The sequence below is a fragment of the Bidens hawaiensis genome, unplaced genomic scaffold (genome assembly GCF_021521415.1).
Source record: "Bidens hawaiensis isolate Kalapana, Puna unplaced genomic scaffold, B.hawaiensis_p1.1 tig00017043_1, whole genome shotgun sequence".
In the NCBI taxonomy this organism is placed as follows: Eukaryota; Viridiplantae; Streptophyta; class Magnoliopsida; order Asterales; family Asteraceae; genus Bidens; species Bidens hawaiensis.
In genome coordinates, this window is record NW_027492580.1 from 358,841 (window position 1) to 381,756 (window position 22,916).

Sequence of the window (22,916 nt, forward strand, 5' to 3'; positions counted from 1 at the left end):
ATTCGGCTTTCAATTATATATTTCAAGAAGATCCAAAGAATGGAGTTTATACCCTTCCAGCGTCTCTAATTCTAGTCATATTCATTTTGTGGTTTACACGTAACATGTATATAATATCATTCAACATTTTGTTTCATGTTTTTTGGTAAGTAAAGAATAAAGAGACGCAAACAACACTATAAAAGCTATACGTATCACACGTTATGCATGTCTTAACTACAATCAACAAGTAACAACAAATTTTAAGATATCATAGCTTCACAGATAATTAAATTTTATATGGAAAGGTTAAAATACACATGACTCTTAACGTACAAAGCATGTAAAATCATATTGTGCCATAATTACCAAAACAACTAAGCGTGAAGCAAATAATTACACAATTAAGTAAAATAATTATACATATAATAAAAATAGTTACTTATGAATCAAATAATCATGCGTGAAGTAACTAATTTTAATATTTAAAATCTCAACCCATTTTAACTCATTTCAAAAACTCCTCATTAAAAAACTCAAAAAAAAAAAACAATTAAAAAATCATAAGTCGAAATATAAATCAAAAACTAAAAAAGTAAAGGTACTAAATAGTTTCTAACGTTTTCTCATTCCATAAAAAAATAAAAAAATAAAAACCTTTAAGAAATGTCAACATGTTTTAATCATTTTTTTTATTATTTTCACTTATTCTGACTCATTGTATACATTTTAATGCAACTCTTTAACCCAATGGGTCACATTTGTCACCCCTATTTTACTATTCTTAATCTATATTTTTAATATAATGTAACAATTTATCATTTATAAAAAGGTATATTTGTTTTATTCAATTTTCTTCGTAGATATAAAAGATATTTTTCAAATAAAGATTTTATTGTCTACACGTTAACATCTTAGAATACCGTTAGTAGTTGGGTCGGTAAACCACGGTACTATAAATCTGTGTTTCTATATTAATAGACTCCAGAACCTTCGTGTTGAAACTATGCTCCTCAAATTGAATATTAAATATAAATAATATCATTTTCATCATATTAATATTAATAATACTAATAAAGTAATTGACTTTTATTCTACGTTGTTTTTACAATAAATTTTTTAAAATTGTTTCGTAAAGAAAATCACAAACACTAAATGTTATATTTAGTTCTATTATATATTTATGTAACATCATTATCATTATATTTAACTATTATAAGCATAAATACGTGAAACTATTTTGGGTATCTATTTTTGTGTCCATGTATGTACATGTAGCATTAGGACCGGACCCTCTACTCCTTAAGTATAGTAGTCTAGCCTACACTATTATGAATTTAATACCAAGAATCGATAAAATTGGACGGACGATTATTATTATCGGCAACGAATTGAAGGTCATTACAAAATGAACTGAAAATTGAATCAGTAAAGCTAAACAGTTGAATCTGTCGTGATATATGAACCCGGAACCTCTATTTGACCGTTAACAAGCGTTAAGAATTGAAGTTGGCACAAGTAGTCCTTGAAGTTTCAGTTTACAAGTGTATAGACACATCTTCCAAAGTTTACCAATGCTCTTAAACATCTTATCGAAATGGCACGACTGACCCCTGTAACTTTGTTGACTTGTACGTTGAACATTAATAATAACTATGCAACATCATAAAATGTACAAATGAAAACCACAACTGCGAATGTTCTCAATTTTGACTTTAACATAACATACATCAATACAAAATTGTTTACGTATGTACGCTTTATATTGCAATATTGTCATAACTGATGATAAATGTGAACACAGAATACGGCAAATAAGAAACCAGTTTCTAATAATACATAAAAATTGATTGTGTGAATTTGAAATACACGAATATCAATACGTGAGAATCTTTCATGTAATTTGATATTGTCGTGTCGAATTCTTAGGTTGTGCGCTTGTCCTTTATCGCCGGTGTCGTGAAGAGTTCGAATCAGCAACGCTTTTACAGGTACATAGGCACTAAATACCGTACCGAATGATGATATGATTGAGATTCAAAAGATTATAGTTATTGTGGTAAATTCTAGTTTGAGACAAATGTCATACAAGTACATAATTTTCTTTTATTAATTTTATAATTTTTTGTTGATTTAACATATATCGAGTTAACAATTTCAATCATATCATCAATATATTATGTGCGTCACACGATGGTAATAATATTGAAAAGCTGATTTTGTTGTCATATGATTGATCGCGGGATAACGTTAGTTTATGTCAGAATTTGTTAAATAAAACACTTTTATAGTACAAAAAACTTTATTTTATGGTGTCAACTTTTAACATATGAAATGCATTTGATATTCAACTTCAATTTTACTTTAACAGTTGTTTAATATATAATTTTTAACAAAAATCTGTTAATATATACGAATATATATATATATTATATATATATTTTTTAATATCTGGCATATCAATAATAATCTGTCCTAGCAAGTTGCTAAATTATATAAAAAAGGTTAAATTAGTATAGTAAATGATTCTCAAGTTACTTGATCAAAGAATTTTTGCATTTTCTATTCGACTGGTAAACCAAGAGAAAGAAAAATGTATAATATTGTCAAAAGTCGTTTCTTTTTAGTTGCGATTCTTTTCACAATAAAGTTGTTTTTGTGTCTTCGTATTTCCCACAAAGTTGTATAAATGATCAAACCGATCAAATATACTGATGTGACTTCACAAAATATTACGTTTTATATTGTAGAGTTGTGAACAAGTATGCCGTAAAAAGAAGTTGTGAACAAGTATAATATATTCAAACTAATAAACTATTTTATTATATTTAAAGATACTTATCATTATCACATTTCAAATGTTCCGGCTGTGTCTTAATTACCTAAGAAAACAAATATTTTAGTCCTCAAAGAGGTGTCGTGGTTATTGCCTATTGGTCATGTAAGTTGACTTATATGCTAATATATATTTTTCGATTATAGGTTAATTCGATTTTAGAAATTAGTTTCTATAAGTCTGTATCTATACTTATAAACAAAACTTACAATGTTTTGTCATGTGTTACATTAACGTTAAATCTTACTATTTAAAACCAACTAAATCTCTAAAATCATTCATCATTATTTATTTGCTAATTGATACCTATTAAAATTAATAAGAATGACGGAAATAGCTAAAAAAATACTTGTATTGTTTTACATACTACTATACAACGCTCGTCTCTTAGCAACGTATGATAAGTCTAATCAGTGGCGGATGGAAAAAGCCCCCCCCCCCCCTTCCCCGGGGTGGGGGACAAGCCCCCACTCAACCTTCTAGTGGGTTTGATTTTTCAATTATAATGGATTTGATTTTTTTCTAAATATGAGTTAAGAACTAATATGCACCCACTGAATATTTTTATAGACACTGTATATTTCAAGCACAAACATTCTTGAAGAAACAATTAAACTTATTTTGATATTGACATCTTGTTGAATATAAAATACGTAGATGTTAAAAAGAGAACTGTTATTTATCTATCTAGAGGTCAAACTAATAAATTGTTGTCGTTAGATTTCAAGAATCAAACTGTAAATGTCGCCCAAAGAATGTATAAATTAAGGATGAAACTTTTTGAATGGATAGTTTATTTTACTTCTTGGCTTATACTAAGAGAGTTGTTTATTAGTTTAGTATTACTAAATTGACAAGAGATAGATTTAAGTTAGACATTTTGGAGTTGTTATATCACAGATCTCCAATTACCCACCCGAATCTTAAAAGAGTTGTCATGTGAGTCTAAAAGGTTAGCAAACCAAGTTAGTTCTTAACATTCTTTAATCTGTTTCAATTAGGTTGCTCGATATATATGTTTAGGGTGCGCTAGCTTTATCGTTTTAGGTTGTGATTAATTTTATCATATTTTGCCACCACTAAAAATATCCCAGATCCACTGCTGAATCTAATGTTTTTTTATATTTCGTTTAGTTCTTAAAAAATATTTTTTTTTTCATCAATTACCTGTGTAGTTAATTACATAGTACAAGGGTCTCAATCCAGTTAAAAATAAAACAAGAATTTAATTGATCGAGTTGGTTGCAAGCTATTTTAAATCATCTCACTATATCTTCTTTGTAAGTTGATAAATATCACTGATCAACTTATCCATAATTACACTTGGTATGAATCATCCAAAACTTCTCTTTATGTCATCAAAGACTTCCTCATTATTTACACTTTGTATGGTCATTAAAGACTACTCTTTTAAGTGACTAAACTTTAGAGAAAAAGGAATAAATAACACACGATGGATCATTGATTCATCATGCCCATAGTTGACATGAGTTAATTGCTTAAGAAAGTCTAGCATGAATAGGCAAACGAGTCTTTTCATTGTGGATTCGACCTTTTAGGACAATTTTATTTGGAAGATTATATTAAGGATTTAACTAGGATTGTATAATTTATGTTAGTCCATAAAACTTAAAACAAAGAGTTCCAACATAATATTTACCCTTGACATGGTTTGGTGTAGATTAAGAATATTTGAGTACTTAGTTTGACTTGGTTGAGTATAGATTAAGTAACTACTGGATGTTGATACATCCTTTTACATTCAGAATTCAACCACAAGCTTTTAGTTATAATTCGAATCACATTTAATAATGTTAATATCGTCACTGGAGAAGAGCTAAAGTTGTGTGTAATAGAGAGCCAAGGGGGGCCATATCAGCGCCAAAGGGCGCCAAAAACCACTAAGTGGCCACCAAAATGGGCCGCCAATAATTGATTCACGAAGGCATTGATCACACATTTTTACTTTTATTTAAAATTTTTTTCTTTAACTTAATTGTTAGTAAAAATCACTACACTGCTACTAAAATATGAATTAGTGATGTGATATTTTAACATGTCATTTTAACATCAACCACTACTCATTGTCTAATTGAAATCGTGTTACAATTTTCTTCACTTTTCTCTATGTGGAGTGAGATTACTTTTATTACAGGTGTGCACAGTTAAGATTGAGTCAGTTTTGGGCTAAAACCGAATCAGCAGCCATAACTTCGGATTTTGAATTTTTAAAACTGTCTACTTTAGATATTTTTCATCTTTCGCTTTTCAGTTTATTCTCTTTTGACATTTGATCTTGAATATTCTAGACTGAAAATCTTTTTTTCTCCAAATAATAAGGAGGTGTTTGGATGAGCTTTTAAAACTTATTTATTTGCTTGTTGAAACAAGCAAAATGTGTTTGACAAATCTACTTAAAAAACTTCAAATAGAAGCTTTTGAAAAAGTTGCTTAACCTTTTCAATAAGCAAAAAAGCAATTTCAAAAGTTCACCCAAACACCCCCTAATAAAGCCCTAAATCAACTTGTTAGTTAATAACTAACTAATTATTATACATTTAGACTACAATATTTAAGTTGCATATTTATTAAGTTTTCATAATAAACTACTTAAAACATAGAATCAAATAAAAAATGAACACATGGCTAAGTTTTGATTATACAAACTATTTTGTTTTTAAATTTTGAACTGTCAATAAATCATCCAAATGAGCTATTAATTTAATTCATCACATTGGGATACAATAGTCTTCTGATCCGGGGAAAACCCTCACCTAATGCCAACATCTGTGAACACTTGTCCGAAGGCACGACATTGCAGTGAGGTAAAACCTGTTTAGTACAAGAATCCAACAAATGAACGCTACATACCCTCTAGCTAGTTTCCTATCATCACATGATGCTTTTGAAACTAATTATTGGGAGCATGAATTGAACATGTGTCACATGATAATAACAAGGTCTCTTTCTTATCATTTTAACATAAGCTCATTGACAATTACAAATATATATATATATATATAGGCAATACCAAGAGAAGAGAAGAGAAGAGAAGAGAACAAAACAAAAAAAACTTTAGTTCTAGTTACTCTATATTTAAAGTATGATATTATTTTGTGAAGATGGGGTGGGAAATGGGCATGGGAAAATATGAAGTTAATATTTACTTTGCATTAAGTTTGCAATAAATGTCGTCTTTAAGGTGTGAGTAATTATAAAATGATTCCATGGGTTATGAATATGAGAGTCAGAAAGAAGGAATACATTGGTAAGTGGACCATGCCCCACTCAATATGCTACCCCATCACATGTGTTTAAATCTAAACTCCAATTATTACAAACCACTTACAATATATTTCAAAATTTTAGACATGAATCAAAGTCTAAATCTTGATAGATACATTGAGTTGTTTTTTTTTAACGACCAATTAAGTAACGCCGGGTACTACGTACGTGGTCCTCAATGGCTAAAGGTAGCCCGAGCCGGCCACTAGTCGGACGGATGGAGCCCCTAGCGGTCCACCTATTGAGAGATTCACCAGATAAAACCCGACCCCTACACCCGTCAAATGGCATGACAGCGCGGAGCCGGTAAAACCGGGTGAGATCAGGACTCGGACACTGGTAAGCCAGGGTCGTCCCTCATATCTCTCATATAAATTGGAGATAGTAACGTTTGAACCCTCTATCTCTCACTAGTAAAGTGAGTACTCTACCATTAAGTTACATCCAATTTATAGATACATTGAGTTGATGGCTTCATTTACCAATATTTTACATTATATAAATGTAAAAATTGTGAAAATATATTTTATATATTTATTCTTGTTGGTGTTTGAAAACATTAAACATTTGGTTTATTCTAAATCTTGATAAATGCATTCTACAAAAGCCGTGGCAAAGACAAGTCAGAACATTTTTTAGGTAAAATGATAATTTTTCAATTTATTTTGTCTATAAACATAACTAATGCAAAGATTGAAAGTACTTTGTTATTTTACTCCAAAGTTGATATTTCATAATAAATAAAAGTTCAAATATAATATTACTTTACATAAAGAAATAAATACATGGGCAATAGGTAATGGTAGAGTAGGAAGTTGCTTCTTCTAAAGATGTTGATAAAATACATATTTATTGGGTATATATATATATATGAAGAGTTACATCTATAGACACTAGTTGTGTTGTCTCTTTTACTTTTTCCTCGTACTTTTCCTTTATTTTTTCTCCCTCTTTGTCTTTCCTTTTCTAATTTTTATTTCTTTTAAATATTTATAATATTATGTTACTATAAAAAATTATTGTATTCTAATTAATGATAATGCCTTTTGTAATAACATTACTATATAAAAAATCAATAATTTACTCAATTTTTGATGACTTAAAGCAAAATAAAAGGTTAAAAAAAGTAAATTTATCCGAATTTCATTGTTATCATTCTTAGGGGTGTTCAGAATAATCAAAATTCGAAATATCCGAAATTCGGATCCGGATAGTAATTCTGAGAAATTTCAGATAGTTCGGATTTCCGAACTATACGACATATTAAATTTAATATTTCTTAATTTTATTTTATATAAAACTACAGACTTATCAAACCCTAATTTCTTATTTTTATAACTCGTCATCCCTCCCAGCCTCCAATTCATTCTATGTCTGCTCTTTATTTTTCTTCCGGTTTTACAAAATCTCAAAGACCAAACCCTAATTTCTCATCATCACCACTCACCATAGCAACTCGCAGCCATCAGCTTCGCCTCCACCTCCTCGTTAGCCGTCATCTACTCATCTCACACTCTCAACAATCATCATTCATCACCACAACCCTCATTCGCCATCACCGACTCACCGATCACCACAGCCTCGTCACTCGTTACTCGTCATTGTTGAAGTTTATTTCTAAAAGTTCTTTTTTCAAATTTTTGGATATCCAATTCACTATTCGATCGGATATCTGAAAATTCGGATTCAGATTCGGATAATGAAAACCACTATCAGCATGGTTCAGATATCCGAAGTTCGAATATCCTATTTTGAACACCATAATCAACCTAAGTATTTCACGCAGACTTAGAACCAATAATAGTACAATGACATTTTTAAGGTTAAGTATATCAGCTTAATGGCGCGTAAGAACTAAGTAAATAGTCAGAAATCACTGATAAACATACTATAAAAACAATAACAACCCATATAAACAATAGGAGTCAGTCTCCGTAGGTCAAAATGCAACAGATTAAAAACATGTAAAGATCGTCTACATTGAAGTCAAAAGGTACTCGATGTTGTTTCGAGTGTTGATAGGGTGAACAAAAATCAGTTTGGGTAAAGAGAAGTACAACTATATATTCATGTTTCTTGAAATACAAAATAAAATCAATGGTAACAAGTACTAGTCTATCATGTCAAATTTCAAAAGATGCTTTTAACGTTGAAGCGGTGGAAGTCATGTTTGCTTGAAGCCGTGAACTGAAAATGCAAAGGTCGTCTTCATGTGTCTCTTTTGCTAGAACTTTTTAGGTGCCCGGATCCATATACCAAAATATGTTCAGGTAAATAAAACATGAATCAAGTAGTCATTTAAACTAATAAATAATAAAGTTCTTTGTGAAATGAGGGACAATAAGTACATCATTCAAAGCCAAATTTGGAGAGACTAAGGTTATGCCAACACGTGAAATAGAAACATTACCATTACCATACACCTTGTTATTGCCATAGTATTGAGCCAAATAATCAAAATGATTTGAGGAAGAATCCATGTGAGTTGTAGCTACCGAATCTACAACCAACCCGCGCTGAATCACTTGACTTGCAACCGACATGAAAGGCTTGTTCTAAGTTTACAAAAAAATAAGCCATTGGGCACAATTGGCCAAGTATGGACACATGTTTGCATAGTGTCCACCGGTTCTACGTAATTGACAGTGCGGAGGTCCGCGTCTTTGACCATAGCCAACACTACTAGTAGAAAAAGAGATGTTTTTCTACAACTTAATTTGTAGGAAATTTGTTGGAAAATCCAATTTCTAACAATTTTTCATTAAAAAAGTTACGTTGGCAATGAGTGTGTTTGCTAGAGCGGGGTGTTCCATTGGCATTGGTTTAGTGTTAATACTCGATAGATCACTTCACCTCTTATACTTATAATGTCGAATATGAAAGATGTATGGCGACATGCCATTGACTATATGGTTTCGTTGTAGATAATAATCTTTTTAGGGTCTTCTTCTAATGTCAACATGACGTATCTAATTCTAGTGTTGAAGATGAGTATAAGGGCATCGACAATGTTGTGGTTGACATAACTTAGCTTTGCGATTTATTTTTAGACATGGATTATCCGTTTACTCGTGCCCATGTTTTTGTAGTAATTTGAGTGTCAATATAATTACTTAACCTTTAACCCAACTCAACAACACACCAAACATGTCAAAATTGATAATACACTTAATTTGTTACGGAATGAGTTAGCTTCTTATGATCGAAGGGTGTGTACGTGTTGACATGTTTATCTTGCCATCAATTTGCGGGTATTAATAGACAACTCTCCCTATGTTTTAGGTCACATCTAGTGTGAGATATGTATAAGAATCTCATCTTCAAATTACGATGGTTAAGTATATTTCGACTAGCTTTTATAGTACATCTAAATACACATTTGTATACCTTATATAGGGTCAAGTGTTTTATATGTTTTTACATATTTGTACATAATATTAATTGGGTCAAATGCAAATGTTTTTGTACCGTGGGAATACATACATACATACATACATCCTCAACGAGGTCTTACATGCTTATAAGTTATGTCTTGATTATATAATTATATGGCTGAGATGTTGCTATCATTATATCTCTATTTATTATTTTGAGTAATTAATGTTCAACGATTTATTTTGTTTTTGTATAGGTTGATATTTTTTAATATAAATTAGGTGTAAACATATATGAGCGTTATAAGATATAGTACCACACGTATCACGTGTAAATGCTAAATATTAATTAAGTTGATAGTTCATACTAAAACTTTTCTAATAAGTAATAAGTTAGTCATGGATTTGGTTGAGGTAACAGTTTTAATAAAAGTTGAATAGGAAAAATCATCCTATATTTTATATCTAGTCGTCATTAGTACCGGCTCAATGTCCCCGAAGGCCTAAAACTAACTAAAATGTTGAGGCCTTTTTATTTTCTTTTCTTTATGCGTATAACGCTAGAGAGTATACGGGAATTATAGAATATGAATGATATGCCGTGATAATGGATATTAAGCAATAATTCTTAACTTGTGGATCATCATTGAGTTACTAATTCTAAAAGAATTATACTTTCAAAATCTTATAATACATAACTTTTATTTAAGATGGAGACCCTGTAAACTTAAAGGCCTAAAGCATTTACATTATTTAGCTTACCCACGAGACGGCGTGGTTGTCTTTGTAACAACTAGAGCATAACACATGATGTTAAATAATATATACTATATATAGTTTTGTGCCTAATTATATATTATTAGTTTGTTTAAGCTTACACCGGAATATAGCCAACAGATTAATAGAATAAAGATCAAAATACAAAGTGATAGTTTCCTACAAAATGTTGGTAATATGTATCAACGATACAGTGATCTTATTACTTTATAGTTAATATCATAAATGTGAAAAATTCTTAAATAAAAATTAGTTGGTAATGCATGAAATGATAAAAAGAAAAGAATTTTATATACTTAATTAAAATAGACAAAAATCTAACATATATATAAAAATTATATATGTGGATATTTTAAAGTTATATAATAGAATTGGTAATATTAATATCTTTAATTTAAATAGGGTATTTCTATATAAAAAAATTTGTTTATAATTAAAAAAAATGCCGTTTTCATAAAAAAACATTGATTTACTGTTTGTTATAAAATATAAAATCATGCTATCATATATACAATAGTGTATAAACAATACATGATCGTGTATTATTGTACAAAACCGATACACGAATATAAACATGTCATGTTTGATTATAATGTGAAAGTTATATTGACAAGTATGCGCATCGCAAAATTATACATGTCACATCTGGTAAGTTACTAGTTACTACACTCCATACACTATGATGTTTTGTACAATAACTCATCTCCACACATGCATGTATCTCTCTTAATTTCTTGTATTAAAAGTATATTAGATCAAACAATAGTAGAATATATGATTTTATTACCGAATTTAATTTGAAAATATATGAAAATTTATTACGGGTTGGAAAGGAATTATCTATGAATACAATAATAATACAATAATGGGATGAGAAAGCCATTTAGTTCGACTACTAGAATCGGGCATGGTAGGCTGGAACAACCTTAATTGAATTCAGTTATATATATATATATATATATATATATATATATATATATATATTAGTTGCACACATTATTCAAACAACCTTTGGATCTCTTTGATCATATGACAATATTGTACTAGAACATCTCTTATGAATATCAATCAATAATAACAAAATCATTTGTATGATTTGACTTTGTACTTCAAATCTTGTCCTTCTCAATTAAGGTGAGTAACATTTAGGGTTAGGGTTGTGTGTATGTTCTTTTTTTTTTTGGATCGGTGACTTTCATTAAAACGGCACAAACTAGTAAGTCGCAAGAGGCCTTAATCAACAATCGACAATTAGAAAATTATATCTAAACCAACTAAAATTACACCTTTATAATTTTCCTCCCCTCCTCCAGGGCTGACCAATTATTGTCGGAGAAGATGGAATCGTTTCTCGTCTTTCAAATACAGTAACAAGTTGTCATGACTATCTCGTGCAACGCCTTCTTTTTCTTGCATAACAGAGCCGAAAAGTACATTGTAAAAAGATCCTGAACTGGGAAGTATAAATTCTAAAACTTTAGCTAGGGTTTTGAAATTATGATCTAAGAGGAAGATAGATGTATCAAAATGTTTTTAATAGAAAGTATGATATATAGTATATGGTTAAAGCTAGCTAGCCACATGGGTGCATAAATTCTACAATAACTACATGTAAGTTGTAAAGGCATCATGGACATATGAACCACAATAATGATATACGGTGACTGTTGTTGGACCCGTCCTAGCAAAATGGTTCCATGTGATATGAATAGTGAACCACATATGATGATAAAAGTACAAACTAAGGTAAATTCATGCAAAAATAACTAAACATAATACCAAAAACAACTTATAGTACAAACTAATTATTTTATGGATTTATTTTTCAAAAAATATATATTTAATTTTCGTGGTTAATATATTCCTTTTATATTTAATATATTGTATTAATTAAGTGTTATTTTGATTGTGTGATTCTTTCTCTACAAAAAAAAAAAAAATAAATCTATGTTTATGATTTTTTATTTTCGTATTTGTAAAAAAATTAAGAATTTACTTCTAAAATAATTTATTAATTTTCTCATTTTATTTTTATTACTAGGGTGCAATATTAATGATGTTAACTAAACATGCATGCAATTTATATTGACAAGGCTTATGTTTAGCTTTATATAAATAATGTTATCAAGGAATAATACTAAATTTATATGTATAAAACTTATTTATTTAGCTATGTACTTTGCTATTTTTAAGTATAAATTTTCTAAAAATATCTAGTGACGTTGTCAAGTAATAAGTTTGAGGATATGTATCATGCATCACACAATGAAAGAGAAAAAAATAAAACAATGCATTTTGAGTTATCGGAAATACATAAATAAATAAATTAATACGATTTTAATATTTTGTACACCGCCTTTCTTTTATACGTAAAATACAATAAGCAAATTGTAAATTCGTATAAAAAAACGTAAACTATACGTATTTTAAACTTCTAACTCTAATGTATGAAAAATAGGTCAGATTCAATGTGCTAGAGTTTCAACTTTCATATTTCATATGTATTGAAAGTTTATACTCTATAACATAGTGTTGAGAATAATGCTGTATAATATAAATACACAATAAAGAGTATAAATGCACAATAAAGAATGTGACAAATAAAAGAGAAAAAGAGAATTGAAGCCTTTTTTATATATATATAAAAAAAGAAAAGATAATTAAAACAAGTATTTCTCAAATTTACACCCCATCAACAAAAATATAAAATTTCAAATTACTTTTTTATTGGATTAGTCCATTCTATCTCTCCCTCATTATTTTATTCTTCTTGCAAATAATAAATAAATCATAAAATAAACCACAATATACTACTGTAAATATATTAAAAAAAAACTTACAATGTTACACTTACACCCCCTCACCCTTACCCACCCCATGTGTTTGTTGTTTCAAGTTACCATATTTAACCAGCAACCCGACCCGAGTACCATCTGGACAGTTTCTGCAACTCATGACCCACATTTGCAGAGTCTTTGATTCCATTTGCTATATATTTCAATCATTCAACTGCAGCCATTGATGATGTCTTGTTTGGAACAATCTCATAGTCACCACCTTCTTCTTCTTCCCCTTCGTCGTCATCGTCGTCGTTTTGAGTCTGTTTAGACTGTTGGTGTTCTTGGACTGCGGCCTGAAGCGGCCACTGCTGCTCAGGCCGCGCCATAATAGGAGTCATCTGGGTTTCCGGTTTGACCGGAAACCCAGGATTATTATTAGTAGTAATATTAATAATACTGTTAATATTACTACTAATATTACTACTACTGCTAGCTGCTTTTTCACGGTATATCGCGTCAAGCTGGTGGAAATACGGGCAGGTTTTCGAGTCTTCGGGTCGTTTCTTGCTGCTTTCTTTAACTTTCTTGTAGTATTTGTTGATGTTTTCCCACTTCTCTTTGCACCGCTTCGCGTTGCGGTTGTACCCGAGTTTCCTCATGGCAACTGATATCTCCTCCCATAACGGCCCTTTCTGACAGTTTTCTTGATACTTGGTGTCGAGGGTGGTCCGAAGGTTGATTAGCGCGTTTATTTCGGCTTTCGGCCATCGTGAAGGACTCGGTTGTAATATGTTATCGCCTCCGCTACTACCACCACCACCGCCGTTGTCAAGTGGTTTCGTCACTGGCGGTGGCAGTGCAGGTACAGATACAGGTACAGTAGTTGGTGCAGGAGTAGGAGCAGGAGCAGGAGCGGCAGAATTTACTGCAACGAGTAGTAAGAGAAAATAAACAAAATTAATGATAGTGAATATATGAATTGATTATGACCATGATAAAGTAAAATTATTGCACCTGTTATCGGTGTAGACGGTTGTTGTTGTTGTATTTGTGGTGGTGGTGGCGGTGTTGGTGTTGGTGTCAGTTTTGGTGCTGGTGCCGGTATGGGTACAGGTGAGAGGTTTTGTTGTTGTTGATGAAGTAATTGCATTGCTGACATTTGTGGAATAGCCATATTCGGATTCTGTTCAATTATTTTCTGCAAGAAAGATATGACCGCCGCGTCTTTCGCGGCGACCATCTGTCTTTCTTGCACGAGCAGCTCATGCTCTCGTTTCATTTTCGCCATTTCTTGCATCCGCCACGCCTCTTCTCTCGCCATTCGATCACGCTCCCGTCTCTCCAACGTATCGATAAACTTCGATTGCAACTCCTCTTGCTTCTCCACCACCTCCTTCATCAACTTCCCAAAAAACTCCTTCCACTTCCGCTTCCGATTCCGCCTCCTCTCGGGCGGCTCATCCTCCGAAGACGTCGACGACGAGCTCGAATTCGTCGACGCCGACATATTCAACTGCAAAAAAGGAACCCCCCCCACATGATTAATATTCATCGGTGTCGGCATTGCCACCGCGGGTGCCGCCACCGATATCGGATCCACGTTGTTCGGGTGCGACACCGACACCGTCATATTAACCGGTGTCACCGCACCCGTTGGGTTCGGATTCGACATAATTGACTGAATTGATTGAATCTGAGTACTCGCCATTGGCGAAACAGCTTGCGGTGGCTTCGACACCACCGGTGGTTGCTGGTGGTGGCTGACGGTGACCGGAGTACCTTCCAAAGCTTGTAATTGATCAAAAAATCTGTAGGTTTTGCCGTCAGCTTTTGATGTCCTACCTTCTTTAGTTCTCTTGTGGTATTTATAAACATTTTCAAATTTCTCTTTGCATTTTTTTGCACTTCGATGATATCCAAGCTCAGCTAATTTCCTGATAAACAAGATTATAATAAAATAATATCATTAACATAAGTTTATATTATCATTATTATTATTATTAATATATCCCATCCCAGCTGACCACTTACTCGAAACCGGCCGGAGTTTGAAAAGGTAATAACTAGAAAAATCTAAAAACATCCGGACAAAATTTCTCAAAACCAATTTCAACTATTAAATAATGGATTACATGACAGACAGATCTGTAACATAACGGATTACAAAGGTTTCATTGAAACCTGAAAACCTGAAAGAAAAACATGTTTCAGGTTTTAAGGTTTCAAAGAATTATTTAATATTATTATTATTATTATTATTACCTTGAAACCTCATCCCATAATGGACCTTTAAGACTGGAGTCACGAAAGACAACATCCATATCGGAGCGGATTTTAAGCAAGGCAAGAGTTTCTTGCCTTGGCCAACGATTACCACCCGAATTACGGCTGCCGTCATCAACTCTTCCTTTTTCATCTTCACTGAATCCTCCGCTAAGGTCAGCAGCGAAAGAAGCAGCGGCGGCGACGGCGCTGAAAATTTCACTCGGATGAGCTGAATCAGCGACGGCGCCGCCGCTTGAGGAAACAATTCCTTGCAGCATCATAAGACACTACTACTGTTGAAAGAGAAGCAAATTACTAGAGATGAAATATAATATATAAAAAAAATAAAAACAAAGAAGATGGTGAATTCTTGAGGGTTTTATGTAAGATTGGGTGTATGGTGAATTTATTAATTTATTTCGGTGGGGATCTGATCTGCCTGTCAATCTCACACTCAAAAAAAGGAAAAATGAAATTAAAATGAGAAAAAAAGGTGACAGTAAAGATAGAAATGAATTAAAAATAAATAGAAATAGCTGGGGGAATCTTTTGGTATTATTATTATTATTATTACTATTACTATTATTATTATTATTATTTAAGAAAAGTTTCAGAGACCACCACAAGGGTCACTTTGGTTTGTTTATCTGTCAGTAAAATGGCCCAGATATGATTTTTAGTTATTGTGTTTACGACGAATATTTTCTTGTGTGTTAGGTTATCTTTTATCACACTCTTTAAGTTGGATAGTCCCGTTGTTCCACTCTAGTTAGACAATGTTGTTTTAACCGGATCCACGCAAGCTTCAGGTTTGGCTATAAGAGCATAACTCTTTAGTGTAACACAAGGACTAAAACCATGGTGAGCTAAGGACTTGAACTGACAACCTCGTAATGCCTAGCTCAAAAATCAAATATTTCATTGTCAATATTTACCCAAAGTGTTATATATGGGATAGCACTAAATGATCCAGATATAATTTTTAGTTATTATTTTCTAGTTTCATAATTTCATGACATAATTAATATTACAAATATCATTAATTACTTCAATTTAAAAAATAAATACACATTTAAATCTGATTTAAATAAAGACAGATGTAAAATATTTTTATTTAATACATGAATTTAAAACACAAATACTTAAATCAAATTCGTGTATCATTTATTTATGGCGTATATTTAGACATAAATCGCGATACACGAGTAAATGTAATAATGTACATACACATTTTAAGAAAACTTATGGCTGTCTAAAATTATTGTAATAGCGCATTTAACATTATAATGGTACTTTTGAACCGATTACAATGATGCCTCACATTATAATTGGGCACATGTAACCTACCTCTTCGGCCATGTGACTCCTCGTGGTGTTTTTTCACGCTTCTCATACTTAGTATGGGCGGTAATTTTTGACACAACTTGAGACTTAATCCTAACAAGGTGTGACAAATGCCACATCAATATGTGGATTATTCTAAACACGACCCATTAAAGAAATTTTGTAACTTGTTAGCCCGTTTAAAAGTTTTTTTTATGTTCATGTTTATAAAAAAAAATTGTCATTTCCAACAATTTTAATTCATTATTTCCAACTATATCAATTCTTGGATTATTTAAATTTGAATCCTCTAATCTTAATATAAATATATTTAATCAAGTTTTATGATAAAAATGTGAGATAAACACGAAACAAAATAACTAAAATAACCTCAAATATAAAAATATTCGTTATTTCATTTACACAAATGTATATTAAACGGGTAGGCACGAAACACTACACAAACAGACATGATATCAAATTTGTCTTATGCTAAAACGACACAATAAATATATGAGTTGGATTTGGATATGGATTCACTTCTCGGATTGTTCCTCGTTTAGCTCGATAAAAAAACTTATTTCCTTAGAGTACGATCCGAGTAGTCTTTTCGTTATGAAGTGGAACAATTGGATCCCCCAAAATTGTAATATATTTGTATAGAGTGCGCAAAACGATTATATACATATTCTTGTTGCTTTGAGTAAAAGAAATATTCAAATCGGTGTCCAAACATGACGGCTTTGAGGAGATGCTTTGAAGACAACATATCACTTCTTATGTCGAACCCGTGATTTAACAAAATATTAGTAGATTGTGCAAAATTCCCCAAATATTTGCTTTCTTGGTTAGATATATTATTGAGTTACACAAGACAATTTTAAAAGATGAAGCAATAAATAAAATGATTCAAATCAAAGGATTGTCTATATTGCTTGTTGGTGCATTTAGCGAGTTATAAATGAAGCACCCTTCTCAAATAAAGAGATTAACGTGGAGAAAGGTTTTAAAAATATCATGTCTATCGGGTTTTTATGAAGAATAGATCAAAGTATAACGCGTTACTTTTTAAGGAATATTTTACTTTTAACTTATTTTAATATTGTAAAATTTTTCAAGAAAATAAAAAACCAAATGTATTTTATAATATTTATCAGTTTTTAATTTATGTATAAAAGTTAGCACATTACGGCTTCAACTACTTTTGTCACACTTTAATACAGCTAAACCTCCCACTCACGTCTCGAACTAAAAGCTCAACTAATATTTATGAAAAATACCTTAGAACTATTATGATAAAAGCACGTGATTAATAGGTAATATAAATATACAAAATTATATATACACACATAATAATTTAATCTAAATGTTAATCATTTTGAACTAAAATAAAACTATAGCAATTTGATGATCAAAATAAAGATAATAAAATACATGTTTTTGTTATGTAAATATTTTTAAAAAAACGTAAGAAAGAGCTGTTGTCGTTCAAAAATCTTGGGAGAGTTGATTTAAATGCAAACAATACGTTGAAAAGCTGTAATTATTACGATCCCAAGATATATGAATGTATTTCTCAACGACTTGGTTTTGCTATTCAAAAAAGACTAACGGCACGGTTTATTGTCAGCTTAAAAGTATTACAAGATTTGATTATGGTTATTATTTAAACTCTAAAAAATATATAAAAGCAAGAATTGATATGTATTATAACAAGAATTAATTGTAGAAAATTACCGTTTTTGTAAGTTAATAATGGTATACCATAAATGGAAATTATTCATCTTGCATCATATAACCTAAGATAAGATAACCCGTACAAAAGTGTCTATGTTTCAACAGGGTTCAGATGCATTGAACGGAATAATAATAATAATAATAATAATAATAATAATAATAATAATAATAAAATGTAAATAAACATAGTGTAAATTATGTGTGCCTCAACAATGATTATTCGTTCTACTTATAGAACAAGATTTAAAAAGTCACATTGTAAGAATTTATGCAACTTATCATCATTTTCTTCTGTAATTCTCTAGCCAGGTAATTTCTTAAGTTCAAAACGTGAACAATACTCTAACAAGACTATGTTCTCTTAAAATAAAGACCTTAAATGGAAGGGAAAATTCTCAAAATGACCCATTCATAGAATGTGTTTCCAAGTTTATCTCCACTAATTCAAGTTTCCAACTTTGTCCATTTGTTATCTCGTCGCCGACGACATGATAGCGAACACCGACGATGCGCTACTGAAACAAATAGGATAACTACACGTGGCCGGAATCTGTGTTGACGATGCGTTATGTTGCTAACGTAGGGTAGCGGCGATGCGTTATCACTAACGCATCGTGGAACCCTTGTGTTGTCATAACAAGGTAGCGGCAACATAACACATCGCCGCTACCCTACGTTAGCAACATAACGCATCGCCAACCCTATGTTATACGTAACGTAGGGTAGCAGCGATGCGTTATCCACTAATGCATCGTCGACAACCTAGGCCATGTGTCGTTATCCTATTTGTTTCAGTAACGCATCGTCGCTGTTCTCTATCATGTCGTCGGCGACGAGATAAAAAAAGGACAAAGTTGGAAACTTGAATTACTGAGGATAATTTTGGAAACACATTCTTTAAATGGGCTATTATAAGAATGTTCCCTAAAAGGAATTTATGTTTTGAATTGTACGGTATTCGGTTTTAACGCGTTTAACCATTTTCAGTATAATACTAATATTATACTTAATATATATAATGAGAAATATTAATTTTAATAATCGTAACTAAAACCTACCATGTAACTATTCCACTTATTACACTTTTTACCATAGTATTTGAAGCCCTAATTTTATTTATTTCAATATTGTATATAGTATTAATCTTAACTCCAAAATAACCAAAAAGCTTACTAAATTTATTTTTAACACAGAGACAAAATACCATAAAAAAATTAACTGCAAAGATTATAAGATGTCATTGTTTGACAACTTTTGCGTGCGGATGGTCACTCCGTTGAGGTTGACCTCGTTAATTCGCGGGACAGTTTGACCACTCCAAATGTGTAACATCGATGCTTTCGAGCATATCGGGAAAGCCATGTACGGATTCATGTACATAGTATATTTTTTGAATGTCGACTAAGTCGAACTTCTCAAATCTCTTCTCGTAGTGATGAATTGCTCCTAATTTACTACAATTATAATAAAATTTTGCTATTTTTCTGAATGTCGACCAAGACCGTATGTGAACTTTCGTGATGTAGTCGCTTAAGTTTGAGTTGAGCACCAACTATACAAACGATCGTATCGTCTTCATCAGATGAATAGAATTGTTGAAGTATGTTTTCAAATAAAAAAAAACAAGAGAATATACATAGGTTTGATTAATGATTTCTTAGTATTAGTTTAGGTTTAGATGTATTTATAGTTGATTTCTATTTTGTATATTAGTGTTTAACGGTCACAAGGACCATATCAAACGGTCATTTTGAATACACTACTTGTTCAAACTCCGTCATCAAGAAAACGTGTAGAAGGAAGAAAGGCCGGAAAAGCCTTATTACGGGCACCCTTAAAGGAACCCGTTTATTGAGCGTTCATTTGGTCTCGTTCAGATGTCCAAACAAGCGAATAAATAATGGTGGGGCCCGTATAAATTCTTTTCAATAGCAAAATTTCACTCTGAACCCATAAGCTTTTATTTGTGAGGCATGTAATATACTATTATACCAAGAAGTCATGGGTGTGAAGCCCATATAATTAGACATAATCTTATATTGTGTTTATTAGTGACCTCTTAGAGAGGCCGTGATCCAAAGTTATTAAAAAAAATAAGGATAAAAAATTTTCAAGTCACAACTCGGGTTGCTGGCTCAAGTAGGTCACAACCCAAAACCTTTACACATGACATCTTTCAGTTTGTTTAATATTTGATTTTCTTTTTCTTTTTTCTCTTCTAGTAATTCATTTCTTATAAAATTTGAATTTTGTTTAATAACTTATTTTCTTTAACTTTTTATAAAAAAAATTAGAAACACAGTCTTATTTAGTTTTTTTCTATGAACATTTTGATATACATTTTATTAAATACCGAATACTTCAAAAATATGTATTTTTCTAATATGAGTTTGTAAGATTTTTTTAACTGTTAAGTTTTTTTTAATTCTAAAAATACGGTCTTGTTCATATTTTTTGAACATTCAGATATACATTTTCTTATAATCAATTTATTATTTTTTTAAAAAAATGGATTTCTTTTTTATAGAAATCTTGTATTAATTAAGTAAATTTATGGAAACAAAGCTTGCCCCTATTTGGTTTTAATATATTTGAATTGGTTATAAGTAGATAAGCGAGCTGTAATGACAAATATATAAAAAAAAATATTATTTAATTAAATATAAGTGAGAAATATAATCTTTTGTTATTGTAATTATAGAGATGTGGTTGAAGAATATATTGAGAACTAGTTTGATCCTCCCGTGTTACGGGAGTTTGTTTAAGTTTTTGTTTTTAATCGTTTTGCTATTCTATGATTATTTATTTTATTTTTTTAGCGTAATCTTGTTTTAATTTAATACATATATATTAGTTTGTTATTATATTTTTTTTTGCGTTTGGGTTTTTCAATTAAGATGTGTAGGTTTTTAAGATTCTTAACGAACAAACATAAACGAACACGAGCATGTTGATTTTTAATTGAACAAACATTAACACAAATATTTGTCTAATGAAAAAGGAGGCGTTGATATAGTTGATGGTGGTGGGTAGTATCAGAAGTTAACCGGCGATGGAGATGATAGACCAACAACGGAGAACATGTAAAGGAGAGAACTTAAATTAGGGTTTAATGATGAAAGTGTTTACCAATAAATGAGATCTTATAACCCATTTGAGGGCTATTATGGTTTGGTAAGACCCATAACCCGTGAAAATTATTCTTTGATTATTAAGGGGTTATTTCACTAATAAATGAAATGTTATAATCCGTTTAAGTGTCATCCGGGTTTGGTGAGACCCATACCTATGAATTCGGATTAAATGCATGAGAAGCCTCCAATTTGAAATCAAACAATCTGGTGGCTCTAAGAATGAGGGGAACAACCTGAGAGCGACACATAGGATTTCATAGTAGGCAATTATATAGATAGTTAGATGTTTTAAGAAGAATTACATAAGTTGGAGTTATTTTATTTACGGATAGTGAAATCGATACGGATGTATAATCTTACTTTTTTATCAATTAGTACTTGTTGCCTGGAGTTTGAGTGTCTTTTTTTATTATTTCTTTTAGTTTTTTTGTGAAACTTATGTTGTACTTTAATCAACAATTAATTAATTTTATATTGTTTCACTAAATTGTAAGATTTTGAAATGACATAAAGTAACACATATGCAACTTGGTTTATATTTGATTATTATTTTGTCAAGTTCAACCTGAAATTGAATGTGACTGTGGAAGAGTTCACTAAATAACAACCTTCATAATTTTTTTCACTAGGTCACTCAATTATGAGTGAAAGAAGAAAAGCACACGTAGTACTTGAGTGGATTTATTTACTATAAAGTTCATTTTTTAACCGGCTAATTTTGAATCATTTACGGAACGTTAAGTCATCCGATTATCTTCAGATTATCATCAAAAGAAAATCCACTGTAGGTGAAAAAAATCATAACTGAACTCAAAATCCTTTTTTTATTGTCATATGTGAGACTTAACACCCCCCCCCCCCCCCAATTAAAATGAAGTCTTTTGCACATCAACTCAACCATTTGGAGTGTTTTTTAAATTGTTACCTGACTTTTTTTTAGAATGGTAACTCATAGAACCTTAAATCACGTTTAAAGCAACACCAATGTCCAGTATTAAATTAGAATTATCAACCACTTAGAGAAAAAAAACACAGTTACAAATTACTTAGATAACGCCAACCCACTGCCTAGACAACCACATCACCGTCGAAACCAACCACCAACGTGTTGACCATCGTCGAGGGCATGCTATCAATTGCTGCCACAACCATCACAGTCGGCGCCAGCGACACCATCAAAGGTGGTGGCGTATGGCGACAACGAGGGCGGCCACTAGCTGGGTGGCCGAGTGTGGTGGAGGTGGTTGGGTGGCATCATAGATCCCCTTAATGGTAGTGAAAGCGGGTGGTGGTGATGACAATTTAGAGATTGTGGTGGTAAGGGAGCTTGGTGATGTGGTGGGGTGGTGGAAGCGACGACGTTGTGTGATCGAAGATTATAGTTAAGTTAGTTATAATATATGAAATTTAAGGAAACTAATTTCAA

At 31.4% G+C, this 22,916-nt stretch overlaps 1 protein-coding gene across 1 annotated transcript; it reads right to left on the reverse strand.

Annotated features, from left to right (window-relative positions):
* Nucleotides 1-12,924: 12,924 nt before the first annotated feature.
* Nucleotides 12,925-15,799, reverse strand: LOC143552892 (trihelix transcription factor DF1-like). The gene is made up of 3 exons (XM_077043007.1): nt 15,294-15,799; nt 14,046-14,965; nt 12,925-13,956 (listed from the first exon to the last, which is right to left on the reverse strand). Exons 1-3 carry the CDS (start codon nt 15,575-15,577, stop codon nt 13,253-13,255), a joined length of 1,908 nt encoding a protein of 635 aa, XP_076899122.1. The 5' UTR covers nt 15,578-15,799; the 3' UTR covers nt 12,925-13,252.
* Between the last annotated feature and the right edge of the window lie 7,117 nt (nt 15,800-22,916).

What these genes read in the sequence shown, in the direction of transcription:
- LOC143552892 (XM_077043007.1), bottom strand. Translation starts at nt 15,577, where the DNA reads ATGATGCTGCAAGGAATTGTTTCCTCAAGCGGCGGCGCCGTCGCTGAT. An exon ending in TTATGGGATGAGGTTTCAAG is followed by an intron (nt 14,966 to 15,293) that starts GTAATAATAATA and finishes CTTGTTTATCAG; the next exon opens with GAAATTAGCTGAGCTTGGAT. An exon ending in ACCGTCTACACCGATAACAG is followed by an intron (nt 13,957 to 14,045) that starts GTGCAATAATTT and finishes TACTCGTTGCAG; the next exon opens with TAAATTCTGCCGCTCCTGCT.